General features: G+C 48.6%; 1 protein-coding gene and 1 long non-coding RNA gene across 5 annotated transcripts in view; one reads left to right on the plus strand and one right to left on the minus strand.

The window, feature by feature from the left end:
- Positions 1-2,449: 2,449 nt before the first annotated feature.
- The window catches only part of LOC119966556 (NEDD8 ultimate buster 1-like), a 91,103-nt gene continuing 77,713 nt past the window's right edge, over positions 2,450-15,839 (minus strand). For 2 of the 4 annotated variants that reach the window (XM_038798448.1, XM_038798449.1), the window contains exons 13-17: positions 13,236-13,329; positions 11,546-11,799; positions 6,732-6,813; positions 4,110-4,237; positions 2,450-3,870 (exon numbers count right to left, since the gene is read on the minus strand). In XM_038798448.1, coding sequence (XP_038654376.1) covers positions 3,670-3,870; positions 4,110-4,237; positions 6,732-6,813; positions 11,546-11,799; positions 13,236-13,329 — 759 coding nt within the window. In that variant the 3' untranslated portion in view covers positions 2,450-3,669. The remainder of the gene's footprint in view (positions 3,871-4,109; positions 4,238-6,731; positions 6,814-11,545; positions 11,800-13,235; positions 13,330-15,839) is intronic. The other 2 variants (XM_038798451.1, XM_038798450.1) reach the window with 2 other exon arrangements.
- The window catches only part of LOC119966557, a 99,383-nt gene continuing 90,280 nt past the window's right edge, over positions 6,737-15,839 (plus strand). The window contains exon 1 of the long non-coding RNA XR_005460795.1: positions 6,737-6,806. This is a non-coding gene — a long non-coding RNA (uncharacterized LOC119966557). The remainder of the gene's footprint in view (positions 6,807-15,839) is intronic.

Consider the following 15,839-nt stretch of genomic DNA (forward strand, 5'->3'; position numbering starts at 1 on the left):
AGTAAACATCTTATCAACTACCAACACACATAACCCCACAGATACAATACTCTATAGGTAACCGTTAATACCTTTCCTAGAACATCCATACGTTAAACCCTTTTTAACAAAGACAGCAGGTTTAAATTGTCTACAGAAACAGGTATTACATTGCAATCATCAAGTGAGCTGAAGACATTATTTAGCTTGCAGAGAGAGAGATCAATACACACATCTGCGTGCTTTGAATACAGCCCCCAAACTGAAAGCGAAACTGAACACACTGCAGCTCCCAGCTCAAAACGAAAGTAAAAAGCAAAGCAGAGCCTAGCTCCACCCATACAATGACATCACTGCAGCCACTTGACAAAGTACACTTTCTTAAAGGGACATCCACATGACACATTGTTGGGGGGGGAGACCACCCCACTCCCTAGCCTCTTTAAATGCCCTCACCAGAAATGGCCTCTGCACCCCAGAAAACAACTTATACAATTCCACTGGGTATGGGTCCAGCCCCGGGGCCTTGCCCGACTGCATGGCCTCCACTACTTCAATGAGCCCGATCGGGGCTCCCTTCCCCTCCACCAACCCTTCCTCCATCTTTGGAAACTGCAAAGCCTCCATAAATCGCCTCATCCCCTCCACCCCAGCTGGGGGCTCCGACTCATACAGTTGACTATAAAATTCCTTGAACACCCCGTTCACCCCCACTGGGTCCAAGATCGTGTTCCCCCCTCTATCCTTCACTCTTCCTATCTCCATATCTGCCTCCCGTATCCTAAGCTGGTGTGCTTACATCCTGCTGGCCTTCTCCCCATACTCATACACCGCCCCTTGCGCCTTCCCCAACTGCCCCACCGACTTCCCTGTAGATATCAGACCAAACTCTATGTGCAACTTCTTCCGTTCCTTCAATGGCCCGTCTCCAAGGCTTCCGAGTATCTCCTGTCCATCTGGAGAATCTCCCTAACCAGCCTGTCCATTTCCATCCATTCCACCTTCTCCCTCTGAGCCCGTACCAAAATCAGCTCCCCCCTAACTACTGCCTTCAGCGCCTCCCACACCATCGCTGCCAAAACCTCCCTGTGTCATTTATCTCCCAAATAATTCTGGATGGCCTCCCCCACCCGCCCGCACACTTCCTCATCCGCTAACAGTCCTACATCCAATCTCCATTGCGGGCGCTGGCCCCCCTCCTTGCTCACCCGTAAATCCACCCAGAGTGGGGCATGGTCCGACACAATAGTACACTTTGTGAACATGGGAGAAAAACAGAAACTCCTTCGATCTCGGTCGTCCAAACCTCCATGGATCTACCCCTCCATCTGCTCCATAAACCCCTTTAACTCCTTCACCATGGCTGGCAATCTCCCTGTTCTCGAACTCGACTGATCCAACCTCGGATCTATAACCATATTAAAGTCCCCTCCCATGATCAGTCTATGTGAGTCCAGGTCCAGAATCTACCCCAACACCCGCCTCATAAACTCCGCGTTGTTACAGTTTGGTGCGTAAATGTTCACTAATACCACCGGCATCGCCTCCAGCTTCCCACTCACCATAACGTACCTACCCCCCAAGTCTGCCACTATGCTCCCCACTTCAAATGACACCCGCTTATTGATTAAAATCGCTACCCCCCTAGTTTTAGAGCCTAGCCCCGAATGAAATACTTGCCCCACCCACCCCTTCCTCAGCCTAGTCTGATCCACCACCCTCAGGTGTGTCTCCTCTTGCATTGCCACGTCCGCCCTTAAACTCTTCAAATGCGCGAATAGGCGAGCCCTCTTGACCGGCCCATTCAGCCCTCTCACGTTTCATGTGATCAGCCTGGTCGGGGGGGAACCCCGCCCCCCCCCCACCCTGCCGATCAGCTATAGCCCTTCTTAGGCAAGCCTCCAGCGCGTGTCCCGCGCCTCCCCAGGCCTACCCTTGGGCGCCCACCGTCAACCCCCATTCTGTCACCAAACACCAGTCCCTCCCCTATCAGCAGATCAATATGCCCCCCTCTGCCTTCCCCCCCTTGACAAAATAACAATCCCAAGCCCCTTCACCAAAGCAATCACCTGCTCGCCCCCCCACTTCGCCTCCGTGAGCTAGCCCACCCAGCTACGGTTTCACGATTTTAAAAAGCACAAGTCAACTGCGCCATTGGGAACTCAGCCCATCGGTGGTGGAGAATCGTGGAGGCCCTGGTGAATACCGGGTTGGACCTGCTAATGATATGCAAATGGTATTTACTGTACATGCCTCCCGGAATGTATTGATGTCGCTGTCGAGGTGACGGAGAATTGCGATTCGGCATCAAAACGCCTGTCATGATTTTGGTGTCGAAATCTATTCTCCACCCAATCGTTTTTCACGATTTCAACATCAGCCAACAGAGAATCCCGCCCAGTGTCTTTACGGAAAGATAGAGGTCTGAATGCGAACCTTGAGCTGGAGGCCCAAAGACGCTGCTTCCTGTGAGTACTGTATTTTCGAAACTGCAGGAACCTGAATGAATGACTCTACAAAGAAGATCATTGTCAGCTGTAAGCCAGAGACTTTAATCAGTAAGCTTGCTGTGAAGAAAGTCTGAAGCAAAGACTCTTATCGTTTGACCTTTATCCTTATGTTCCACCCCTTTCCACGCCTCTGTGTTTGTCTGTCGTGTATGTGTGGGCCGAGGGTGGGAGAGTTAAAGTGAGTGGTCGGTATTAGCTTGTGGTTATCCAGTTGTACTTACTGCACATTTCATGATAGTTCTTGGTATAAATAAACAGTAATCGTGTTTAAACTTACGAACCTAGTGACTGTAATTATTGGGTAGCCCTTGGCCAAAGACTTTGGGAATTGTTATAAGAATCATTGGTTAATTCACTTGTGATGTGACTCCAGGACAAGTGGGGCTGGAATTGACCGCAGACTTGCCCAGGGCATTGTAACAGTGGCCTATTGCTTTATCGAGGTATTACCCCAGACATCACAACAGAGGGTGAGGCGGCCTGCTGTCTGTCTCACCCACTACCCTGTGATTCCCTTGGCGAGCGACCAATGGAGGGCCCAGACCTTGACGGACGCCGCCGACTTTCGGGTGTCACATGTGATGACAACTTGCCCTGTTCTGACCACTGCCCATGAAATGTGGGGGATTCGGAAGGACTCCAAGCTTCTGACCTACTCTTGTAGTCATAGTATTTAAACGGCTGGTTCTGTTAGGTTTTTGGTCAATGATAACCCCCAGGATGTTGAGAAGAAGCAAATTTTTAAAAATTACGATTAAGGGCAATTTAGTGCGGCCAACCCACCTGCGGGAGTAAGAACCACACTGACACGGGAAAAATGTGCAAACTCCACACAGACAGTGACCCAGGGCCAAGGATTAAACCCGGGTCCTTGGCACCATGAGGCAGCAGTGCTAACCACTGCGCCTCCGTGCCACCCCCAAGAAGAAGGGAATTTCGCGATAGTAATGCCATTGAATGTCAAGGGGGCGATGGTTAGATCCTCTCTTGTTGGAGATGGTCATTGCCTGGTACTCGTGTGATGCAAAACTCATTTCACTGTTGCTGGGACAAAATCTTGGGACTCCCTCCCCGCTAAAATCTCTGAGGGTGCTCCCAAACACAGAGATTGCAGGGCATCAAGAAGGCAGCTCACCACCACCTTCTCAAGGGCAACTAGAGATGGGCAATAAATGCTGGCCTAGTGAGTGATGCTCCACATCCTGTAAATGAATAAACCTACACAAAGAAACAAAATAGCCTGACAACCACATCCACAACACAAGTTATCTTCTGCTTCAGCTATCTTGGAATCCACCTTCGCCTGTTTTGGAACCTCATTGGAATTTTGATCATTATTTGTTTGGTCAGGATCACATAGCAAGGTGTCTGCGGATAAATCCTAGACACAATCACAAAACACGAACAATCAGAAAACGGCAATACATTATTTTTATTTTATTTTCTTACACATCTCTCCTCGTGGGAGATAATACTGGGGTTTTTATAATGCAGTTTGAGGGGTCAAAAGGCTGAAAACAGCAGTTGGGCCTGGAAAAGGCTGAGACGCATTCTCAAACAACGCTCCAATCAGATTATTTAAAGTATCACACAACAACAACAGCAATTTTTGTCAATTACCTCAGGATTGTCAGTCAGTTCAGGTTCGTTGATTAGTTGTGGATTCTCGATGATTTCTGATTGGTTGTCTCGGTCTGGTGTGGGATCAATTTGATCAATAATAAAGGAAAGGGGAAAATCAAATCCACCTGTTAAAGGCAGACGTAAAGACTTGTGGTTACTATAGTGCCTTTCATGTCCTCAGAATGCTGCCAAGTGTTTATAGCTAATGAAGGGTGGTAACTGTTGTGCTTTAGGAAAATGTGTTAACGAACTTGCAAGTTGCAATTTCCCACTTGTAGCAATGTAATAAGCAATAAGTGGGGAGAAGATGAAATATGAGTGTGAGCTAGTTAGTAATATAAAAGAAGGTAGCAAGAGTATTTTCAAGATATAAAAGGTAAGAGAGAGGCAGGAATAGACATTGGACTGCTGGAAAATAAGGCTGGGGTCGTAGTAATAGGAAATAAAGAAATGACAGAAGAACAGAATAGTTACTTTGCATCAGTCTTCACGGTGGAAGACACCGGTGGGATGTCAGAGCTCCAGGAGAATCAGGGGCAGAGGTGAGTGCAGTGACCATCACTCAGGTTCTGGGGAAACGGAAAGGTCTGAAGGTGGATAAATCACCTGAACCGGATGGACTACACCCCAGGGTTCTAAAAGAGATAGCTGAGGAAATTGTGGAGACATTGGTGGTGATCTTTCAGGAATCACTGGAGGCAGGAAGGGTCCCAGAGGACTGGAAAGTGGCTAATGTAACACCACTTAAGAAGGGAGGGAGGCAGTAGACAGGAAATTATAGGCCGGTTAGCCTGACTTTGGTCATTGGTAAGATTTTAGATTCCTTTATTAAAGGTGAGATTGCGGAGGACTTAGAAGTGCATGGTAAAATAGGACTGAGTCAGCACGGCTTTGTCACGCAGAGATTGTCTGACAAATCTAGTACAGCTCTTTGAGAATGAAATGAGGAAGTTAGACAAAGGAGAACCAGTAGACATGATCTATTTAGATTTCCAGAACGCCTTCAAAAAGGTGCCGTGTAGGAGGCTGTTAAATAGGTTAAGAGCCCATGGTGATATGAGTAAGATCCTGGCATGGATACAGGATTGGCTGACTGGCATAAAGCAGAGAGTGGGGATAAAGGGGTCTTTTTCAGGATGGCACCCGGTGACGAGTGGTGTGCCTCAAAGGTCGGTGTTGAGACAACAATTTTTCACAATATATATTAATGATCTGGAAGAAGGTACTGAAGGCACTGTTGCTAAGTTTGAGGATTCTGGGTCTGTAATCATTGGAGTTTGGAAGGATGAGGGGGGATCTTATTGAAACTTACAGGATACTGTGAGGCCTCAATAGAGTGGACGTGGAGAGGATGTTTCCACTAGGAAAAACTAGAACCAGAGGGCACAATCTCAGACTGAAGGGACAATCCGTTAAAACCGAGATGAAGAGGAATTTCTTCAGCCAAAGGATGATGAATATATGGAACTCTTTGCCACACAAGTCATTGAGTTTCTTTAAGACAGAGATCGATGGGTTCTTGATAAGAAGGGGATCAGAGGTTATGAAAATGAAAATCGCTTATTGTTACAAGTAGTCTTCAAATGAAGTTACTGTGAAAAGCCCCTAGTCGCCACATTCCGGCGCCTGTTCGGGGAGGCTGGTACGGGAACTGAAGCGTGCTGCTGGCCTGCCTTGGCCTGCTTTCGAAGCCAGAGATTTAGCCCTGTGCTAAACAGACCCTGATAACTATGAGAAGAAGGTAGGAGAATGGGGATGAGAAACATATCAGCCAAGATTGAACGGCAGAGCAGTCTCAATGGCAGAATGGCCTATTTCTGCTCCTATGTCTTATGGTCGTAGAGGCCAGGAGGCAGAAAAGAGAGAAAAGCAAATCAATGCTGCACAAACCAGGTGGTCTATTTCTATCGCGGAGTTTACAGAATCCTCCACCTGCCTGATTTAAGGAAATAAGCAGAAGGTGCTCCGGATAGACTGGGAGCCTCATGTATAATCCCATCGTGTCTGTAAGGCCGGTCCTGCTGCTTTCTGTGTGGGATCTGAAGTCGGTGAGCTGAATTTGTCTGAACTCCATATGAACATGGCTCTGGGCGGCACAGTGGTTAGCACTGTTGCTTAACAGCACCAGGATCCCAGGTTTGATTCCCGGCTTCGGTGACTATCTTTGTAGAATCTGCACATTCTCCCCGTGTATAATACCATCAATTCACGAGAAGACATTGAGAGCGAGTGAACATAGGCTTTATTATCCAAGAACTTCCGTGCCTGTGACTGCTGTAACATTGAGCGCCGCCCAAAGGTGGCAGGTCTATGTAGGGTTTCCTCCGCGTGCTCTGGTTGTTTCCCACAAGTACCGACAGACATGCATTTAGGTGAATTGGACATTCTGAATTCTCCCTCTGTGTACCTGAACAGGCGGCAGAATGTGGTGACTAGGGGATTTACACAGTAACTTCATTGCAGTGTTAACGTAAGCCGACTTGTGACAATAAAGATTATTATAAAAAGTAAGCGCTAAGCAATTGAAAAGGAGAGACACACAATTCCCTCCCTGTATCTTTTCATTACAACAAAGGAGGGGCAGGCTTGGGGAATCCGATTTAACACGTTGATTTTTACCTGCAGGTGGAGGGTTAGGAGACGGTGAGACTGGAGTTGGATCTTTATCACGATCACACGGCGGGGTGTCCGCAGGTAACTTCTAGGCAGAATCACAAAATGCATACATTCAGAAAACTGCAATACAATGTTTTAAAGTCTGCGTGCTGTAATTAATTTTATTTCTCATTTTACTCTGTTTCACTCATTTTGTCATTAGCTGCGCTGCATTGAAATGAGAGTAGGAAACATGATTGTGTGAATCCACACCCCATCCCCCAAAATCAGATACTAATGTTCAGTTGATGAGAATTTATATTGACACTAACATTCATCACGCACATCGTGATTTTACGTCTTTACACATGAGAAACACAAACAGAAATAATGTTTAAAAGCTAGGGGCCTGGATTCGCCGGCAGCACAGTCATGCACACGGATTTCCCAACGGCGTGGGGGTGCCCACAATGGGAAACCCGATTGACCAGCTGCGGTGATGGATACTCCCGCTGCCGGTGGCGGCACGCTGCACCAGAAAACTGGTGCGGTGGGATGGAGAATCCCGCACAGCATCTAGCAGATATATACAAGTCCTAGAGATCTACGTGTACAGGTCCACAGGTCACTGAAAGGGGCAACACAGGTGGAGAAGGTAGTCAAGAAGGCATACGGCATGCTTGCCTTCATTGGCCGGGGCATTGAGTATAAGAATTGGCAAGTCATGTTGCAGCTGTATAGAACCTTAGTTAGGCCACACTTGGAGCATAGTGTTCAGTTCTGGTCGCCACACTACCAGAAGGATGTGGAGGCTTTAGAGAGGGTGCAGAAGAGATTTACCAGGATGTTGCCTGGTATGGAGGGCATTAGCTATGAGGAGAGGTTGAATAAACTCGGTTTGTTCTCACTGGAACGACGGAGGTTGAGGGGCGACCTGATAGAGATCTACAAAATTATGAGGGGCATAGATAGAGTGGATAGTCAGAGGTTTTTCCCCAGGGTAGAGGGGTCAATTACTAGGCGGCATAGGTTTAAGGTGCGAGGGGCAAAGTTTAGAGGAGATGTACGAGGCAAGTTTTTTACACAGAGGGTAGTGGGTGCCTGGAACTCGCTGCCGGAGGAGGTGGTGGAAGCAGGGACGATAGTGACATTTAAGGGGCATCTTGACAAATACATGAATAGGATGGGAATAGAGGGATACGGACCCCGGAAGGGCAGAAGATTTTAGTTTAGACTGGCAGCATGGTCGGCGCAGGCTTGGAGGGCCGAAGGGCCTGTTCCTGTGCTGTACTTTCCTTTGTTCTTTGCATATAGTTCTGAGAACACATGTTCCTCACTGACCACCTGCATTTTGAACTGAGCATGATCCAAGTTCCAGACTGATTTCTTTTCACTGAACAAGGATAGAATTTGTTTTTCCAATTCATTATTCATGTGCACAGCAAGAAGTCTCACAACACCAGCTTAAAGTCCAACAGGTTTATTTGAAATCACAAGCTTTCGGAGCGCTGCTCCTTCCTCAGGTGACGTGGAGGGAGGTTCACAATCACAGCATATATATGAGAGACACAATTGCAAAATAATTACAGATTGGAATGTGAAGAATGGTTGGAGTGCAAATCTTTACAGGTACAAATAGTGCGAGTGGAGTGAGTGATAATCGTAGGTAATCAATGTGTGAATTGTCTCAAGCTAGGACAGTTAGTATGATTCTGCTTCACGTGCAGTATGGTGGGAGGTGAATGTAATGCGACATGAACACAAGATCCCCGGTTGAGGCCGTACTCGTGTGCGGAACTTGGCTATGAGTTTCTGCTCGCGATTTTGCGTTGTCGTGTGTCTTGAAGGCCACCTTGGAGAATGTAGAGCCAGGTCACGGTGGAGGGCCCCCCCCTCTCCCCCCCCGGGGTCGGACCCCCGCCCCCCCCAAACCAGGCCGCCCAGACAGGATGGATGCCGAGGTCCCGCCAGGTAAGTCCAGATGTGAACAGCGTCAGTGGGACTTGGGCTTTTTTGGACAGCCACTCGGCCCATCCCGGGCGGAGAATCGCCGGCGGGGGGGGGGGGGGGGGGCTCTGCATAGATTGGCCCCCGACTGGCGCAGCGCCGACCATGGCGCCGATTCTGCAGTGAGCGGCGTCGGGGCAGCGTTGCGCGATTTGCGCCCGGCCTGGCGATTCTCCGACCTGGCGTGGGCTGAGAGAATCCCTCTTATAGCCTCATATTCCCCCTAAAACGTGGTGACCAGAATAGGATGCAATGCCATAGTTGTGGTTAACATGATGGAACGGAGTCAATAGAGTTTTATGAAAGGCAAATTTTTTGAGGACTAATAAGGCAAATGTATGGAATATATGCTGAATTCCACACTGGGCTAAATCGCTGGCTTTGAAAGCAGCCCAAGGCAGGCCAGCAGCACGGTTCGATTCCCGTACCAGCCTCCCCGAACAGGCACCGGAATGTGGCGACTAAGGGCTTTTCACAGTAACTTCATTGAAGCCTACTCGTGACAATAAGCGATTTTCATTTCATTTTCAAATTACATCAACTTCACTACCCTCATCTACACACCTGGTCTCCACCTCATAAAATTCAATCAAATTTGTTAGGCATGACCTCCCTCTAACAAAGACATGTGGCGGGATTCTCCGACCCGGCAGGCAGCCGGCTGCCGAATCCTCCGCCGGAGGATTGGCGGGGGCGGAAATCGCGCCGCGCCAGTCGGTAGCTGCTGGCAGCGGCGTCACCCGGCAATTCTCCAGCCCGCGATAGGCCGAAGCCCTGTCCGTTCTATGCCAGTACCGCCTGCGTAGTTTGGAGTTGGGCCCTTACCGGCGGGACCTGGTGCCACGGGCGGGCTCCGGGGTTCTTGGGGTGTCGCGGGGGGATCTGGCCCCGGGAGGTGCCCCCACGGTGGCCTGGCCCACGGTCGGGGCCCACTTATCCGCGGGCGGGCCTATGCCGTGGGGGCACTCTATTCCTACGCGCTGGCCGTGTATGCCTCCGCAATGGCCGGTGCGAAGGTGAATCCCTCTGCTCATGCGCGGAGATGACATCAGCAGATGCTGACGCTCCCGCGCATGCACGGACCCGCGCCGGCCGGCGGAGTCCCTTTGGCCCGACTGGCGCGGTGCCAAAGGCCTTCCACGCCGGCCGGCGGGGCGCCAACCACTCCGGGCAGGCCTGGCCCCTGATGGTGCGGAGGATTCCGCACCTTTGGGGCAGTCCGATGCCGGGGGGGGGGGGATGCAGACCATGGAAAGGTTCATTGACCTCAGGCAGGATTCTCGGTTGCCGGGCGGGCTCGGCTGGAGAATCCCACCCAGATTCTCTCCTTCAGAATTTTCTCCAATAGTTTCCTTACCACAGATGTCAGACTCACTGGTCTGTAATTCCCTGGCTTACATCTACAACCCTTCTTAAATAGTGGGACCACATTGGCTGTTCTCCAGTCCTCTGGCGCTTCCCCGTAGTCAGAAAACAATTACAAATTTGGGTCAGAGCCCCTGCAATCTCCTCCCTCGCCTCGCCTCCCACAGCAGCCTGGGACACATTTCATTCAGACCTGGAGATTGATCGACTTTTAAACCTCCCAATAACTGCCCTACCATGTCCCTCTGCATGCCAATTTGCCCCAGAACCTCGCAGTCTCTCTCCCCGAGTTCCATACTTACATTCTCATTCTGTTGGATAAAGAGAGATGTGGAGTAGTCATTCGGCACCCTACCAATGTCCTCTGGCTCCACCCACAAATAGAAAATAGGCAAGATAAGGATTCCTAGATTTGGCCTAATATCATAAGGTCAGAAGTGGGGATGTTCACTGACAATCGCACAATGTTCAGTTCCATTTGTGACTCCTCAGATACTGAAGCAGTCCATGCTAGTCTGCAGCTGGCCCTGGGCAGGCTTGGGCTGCTAACTAACAATTAACATTCATCCCACACCGTGTGGAGTTTGCACATTCTCCCCGTGTCTGCGTGGGTTTCACCCCACAACCCAAAGATGTGCAAGGTAGGTGGATTGATCACGCTAAATTGCCCCTTAATTGGAAAAGAAATGAATTGGGTACTCTAAATTTATAAAAAAAATAAAAAATAAATATTCACCCCACACAATATCAGGCAAGTACCATTTACAACAAGAGAGAATCTAACCAACTCCCCTTGCTTGATGTTCACTGTAATTGGGAATGTGTAGTACAGCGAACAAACTGGCCACATGCAAGCAACATTCTCATTAAGATGTGCACATACGTGGCCAGGCACAGTAGACAGATAATAAGGGGAACATTGGTCATTCAGTCCGTTGCGGTCAAGGGTTGCTCTCTTGGGTTGATGTAGATCTCTGTATCTTTTGGGGAAACATTAACCTCCATCTTAATCTTTTCATTTTTTGAGGTGGGTGGAACCTCCTCCTCAAACTATCTCCCATTTTGAGTGAGCTTGGCCAGATAATTGGGGCAGCACGGTAGCATTGTGGATAGCATAATTGCTTCACAGCTCCAGGGTCCCAGGTTCGATTCCCGGCTTGGGTCACTGTCTGTGTGGAGTCTGCACATCCTGTGTCTGCGTGGGTTTCCTCCGGGTGCTCCGGTTTCCTCCCACAATCCAAAGATGTGCAGGTTAGGTGGATTGGCCATGATAAATTGCCCTTAGTGTCCAAAATTGCCCTTAGTGTTGGGTGGGGTTACTGGGTTATGGGGATAGGGTGGAGGTGTGACCTTGGGTAGGGTGCTCTTTCCAAGAGTCGGTGCAGACTTGATGGGCCGAATGGCCTCCTTCTGCACTGTAAAGTCTATGAAATTCTATGGTAATCATGGATAAGGGTTTCCTCTACCTCCTTGTCATTCTCAGAGCTGCTTTCTGTATCTTTTGGGGTATCATTAATCACCACCACAACCTTTGGCTTCTTTGGGGCGGGGGGTGTATCCTCATCCAACACCTTGTCATTGTTTTTGAGTTTGGCCAGATATTCCTGGATCAGGGCTTCCTCTTCCTCCAAGGTCACATCGATATAGTCATCACCATCCAGAGGCAGGAATGACAGGATGTCTTCAAGAATTTTATTATTTTCAGAGTTATCTGGAGGACCTGACAAAGAAACAAGGATGTCAAATCCATGTGTTAAAGAAAGGCATGCATTTACATAGCACCTTCCACATCCCCCAAACATCCCATAATATTAAACAGTTAATGAAATACTTTGAGAAGATTACTGTAGAGGAATGTGACAATGAATGCGTGCAGAGCAAGACCCTAAAAAACAGGATGCCAGAAACAGCAATGAGGCAAGGGGCAAACCATCTGCTTTCCAATGTTGGTTGAGGGCTAAATGTTGGTCACAATACCACGGCCAACTCTTCGCCTCTTCTTCAAATGACCTCATGGTAAGAAGGCAGGCAGGGCCTTGCTTTAACCTGTCCATTTTGAAACACAGGTCCTCCTCACACTGTGAACCTAGAGTGAGGGCTCAAAATGGAAGAAGCATTGAGCAACAAGGTGGCCCAGCGGTTAGCGCAGCTGCCCCACAGCACCAGGGACCCGGGTTCAAATCCGGCCTTGGGTGACTGTGTGGAGTCTGCACGTTCTCCCCGTGTCTGCGTGGGTTTCCTCCGGGTGCTCCGGTTTCCTCCCACAGTCCAAAGATGTGCAGGTTAGGTGGGGTTACGGGGATAGGGTGTTGCATTGGGCCTATGTAGAGCGCTCTTTCAGAGGGTTGGTGCAGACTTGATGGGCTGAATGGCCTCCTTCTGCACTGTTGGACTTCTATGGTTCTAAGACACATAAACAGAGATGAGACGGAGGGTCAGTTTAGCTCAGTTAGCTGTACCACTGTAATGCAGAGTAAAGCCAGCAGGGCAGGTTCAATTCCCATACCGGCTGAGGTTCTTCATGAAGGCCCAGTCTTCTCAACCTTGCCCCCTCCCTTGTCTGAGGTGTGGTGATCCTCAGGTTAAATCGCCAGCCTTAAAGGGGAAAGCAGCCTATGGTCATCTGGGGCAACGGAGACTTTAAAGAGTCATAAAATTCTGTTTTAGCAAAAGGAAGGAGACCATCAAGTAACATAGATATCATAACCCTATTCCTTCCTTCATCTGTATCTCTTGCTTCTCCTGTAAATGTATCTATTGAGGAATTTGGATCTGTTCAATCAAGGTGACATGGCTGAGTGGAGTTCTCTCTGGCGCTGGTTGCCAGCACAGGATGGGTAATATGGAATGTGGTCTTTGTCCTGCTATTTCTGCCAAGGAGATTATAGAATCCTAATTAGCAAAAGCAGGTCAAAGTGCATAGGATGGATACAGCTCCGTGTTTATAATCCCATCGTGTGTACGAGGCAGGTACAGCTGCGATCTGAATGGGATCTGAAAGAGAGAAACTGGAATTCTTCCAGGACAATGGAGATGTGGCTGTACCTGGGGCAAAGGCAATTGAACAAGAGTGGCACTCAAAGCCCTTTCTGTAGCTCACAGTCACGGTAAGGTTGGTGGTTTTGCAGAATTCATTTTGAATGTTTCCTCTCTTACCTGGAGGTGGAGAGGTCGGGGCTGGTGAGGTTAGAGTACGCAGTGGAGTTAACATATCAACAGGTCTCGAGGGACTTGTATTCGGAGATGAAACCTGAACATCACCACAAAACATACATTCAGAAAACAGCAACACACGTGTTTTTAAAGTTAATACATTGAAGTATTATTGTTTGTTCTCATTTTGGAACGTGGTAACATCGGTACAGGACTTGGCCATTCAGCCCCTTGAGCCTGTTCTGTCATTGACTGAAATCACTGCTGATCTGTGACCTAACCTCCACCCCATATCCCTGAATATCTTTGGTTCACAGAAATCCATCAATCTCAGGTTTGAAATGAACAATTATTCTGGCATTAATTGCCGGTTACAGTGAAGAATTCCAAATTTCTAACAAGGTGGGTGGGATTTCCGGCCGGTGTCTGTATGGGCTGCACAGTGGTTAGCCCTGCTGTCTCACAGCTCCGGCGTCCCAGGTTCGATTCCCGGCTTGGGTGACTGTCTGTGCGGAGTCTGCACGTTCTCCCCGTGTCTGTGTGGGTTTCCTCCAGGTGCTCCGGTTTCCTCCCACAGTCCAAAGGCATGCAGGTTAGGTGGATTGGCCATGCTAAATTGCCCTTTAGTATCTAAAGGTTAGGTGGGGTTGTGCGGATAGGGTGGAGGCGTGGTCTTAAGTAGGGTGATCTTTCCAAGGGTTGGTGCAGACTCGATGGGCCGAATGGGCTCCTTCCGCACTGCAAATTCTATGATTGTTTCCTGTCAACCCGAATCTTACGGTAAGCGTCTGACCCTGACCCAACAAAGAACGATCCACTTCCATCTTCCCCCCATTTCTCTGGCCAAGCTTCTGACTGAGGTGCCCACGGAACCCAGTCAGTTCGAAAAACTTCAGAGGCAGCCGAGGCGAGAATCTCTGCAGAAGCCATGGGCCCTTTCACAGCATGAGCTGCCCTATTCTGGTTGGAGCTAAAATGTCCTGAAACTTCCAGTGTGTTAGTGAGTGAGTGTATGAGTGAAAAGGTGAGTGAGTGAAGGGGTGGATATGTAGGTGTGCAAATGGGTTGAGTGGGTGAGGTAAGGGGGTAGGTGGCAACCAGGTAGAATGGCAACTGGGTCGGGTGAGGAGGTCAAGTCGGGGGTGTGGTATTATCATGTATGAAGGCAATGCAAGGGTTAATTAAATGTATACAGACAGCCGCAAGAGGGAGCTAGTCCTATAATTATATAAGGGAAGATGCTGAGCCTTGTGGGACAGAAGGTTGAAGAAGGTGGTAGCAGAAGGAGGGAGGAGTTAGCTAGAGACAGACTGAAGGAAGACAGAGAGTGAGAGAGCAGATAGTAGTTTAAGCTGGTGATGAGATTAGATGTAGATGCGAGTAGTTCATGTATTATCAATCAACTATTTGTTTCTTTCGGATTGGTGTCGAATCCAGTTAGTAGTGTTAAATAAAGTAGTTTTGTTTGTTAACCAAGCTTGTTGTTCTTTGATCAACACTACGCATCAAAACCATCTGGGCAAAGCAAAGCAGAGAACAACACAGAGGGGGTGAGATGGAGGATCGGTACGTCAGGTGACGGGGTAGTTAGGTTGTGTCAGGAGTGTCAAGCAGTCTAGGAAGTCAGGATGTCGGGGAGAGTCAGGTGGCGGGTGTAGTTATGTTGGGTCAATGTATCGGGGGGAACTAGGGAAGTTCAGGTCTTGTGGGGGGGGGATGGTTGTTGGATGGTTATGTTAGGATCTGGGGATAGTTGGATGATCACAAGATCGAGGAAGGAGTTGGGATGATGGGGTGGTGTCAATTGTACAGCTATTTTGGAGGTAGAATAGTATTTTTCTGTCTGGCATTTCTTGGGTAACTATCTGAATCTACCTCAGGGCTGGAGAGTTTTACGTTGCATCTAAACTCAAGGGGCACCAATATCTTAGCTGGGAGGTTTGTTAGTGTCACTCAGGAGGATTTAAACTAGTATGGCAGGGGGGGTGGAAACCAAAGCGTTAGCTTAGAACGTGCCATAGCTGAAGGGAAAATAGAGAACAAAAATAATAGAACATCATCCTCAGGCAGAGCAAAAAAGGTGACAAGTGTGAAAAGGGAGGTGGTCAATGCAGGATTGAGGGTGTTGTATCAGGTTGGTGGTGGATCCCAAGAAAAGGAATTTGTGGAATGTTTAAGACATGTTTTTTGGAGCAGATGTTTCTTTGTGGTAGAGCTCACTAGGGAACAGGCACAGTTACAGCCAGCTCCCTCTGCTCCTGCACCCCATCAAGAAACTTACACCCGCCTTGCTACCTCTCTTTCCTTCCTTAAGATGCACCTTAAAACTTATATCTTTAATCAAGCTTTTCGCCACTTTGCCTCATATCTCTTTATGTGACTGATTGTAATTATTGCTTAATAATGCTCCAGTGTAGAGTAGAGTAGTAGAGTAGGAGGGAAAATATGGCGGGTAGTACCGGTGGGAGGGGAGCGGGCTTGTGCAGTATGTTACGGTGGAAGTATTGAAAGTATGTGGATGTTTGCACATTTTTGCCTTTTTTGCTTCCTTTCTGATGATGTCTGTAATTGTTTATAAAGCCAAAAACTACCTCAATAAAATTGTTT

Source organism: Scyliorhinus canicula, chromosome 5 (assembly GCF_902713615.1).
Source record: "Scyliorhinus canicula chromosome 5, sScyCan1.1, whole genome shotgun sequence".
NCBI classification, from domain to species: domain Eukaryota; kingdom Metazoa; phylum Chordata; class Chondrichthyes; order Carcharhiniformes; family Scyliorhinidae; genus Scyliorhinus; species Scyliorhinus canicula.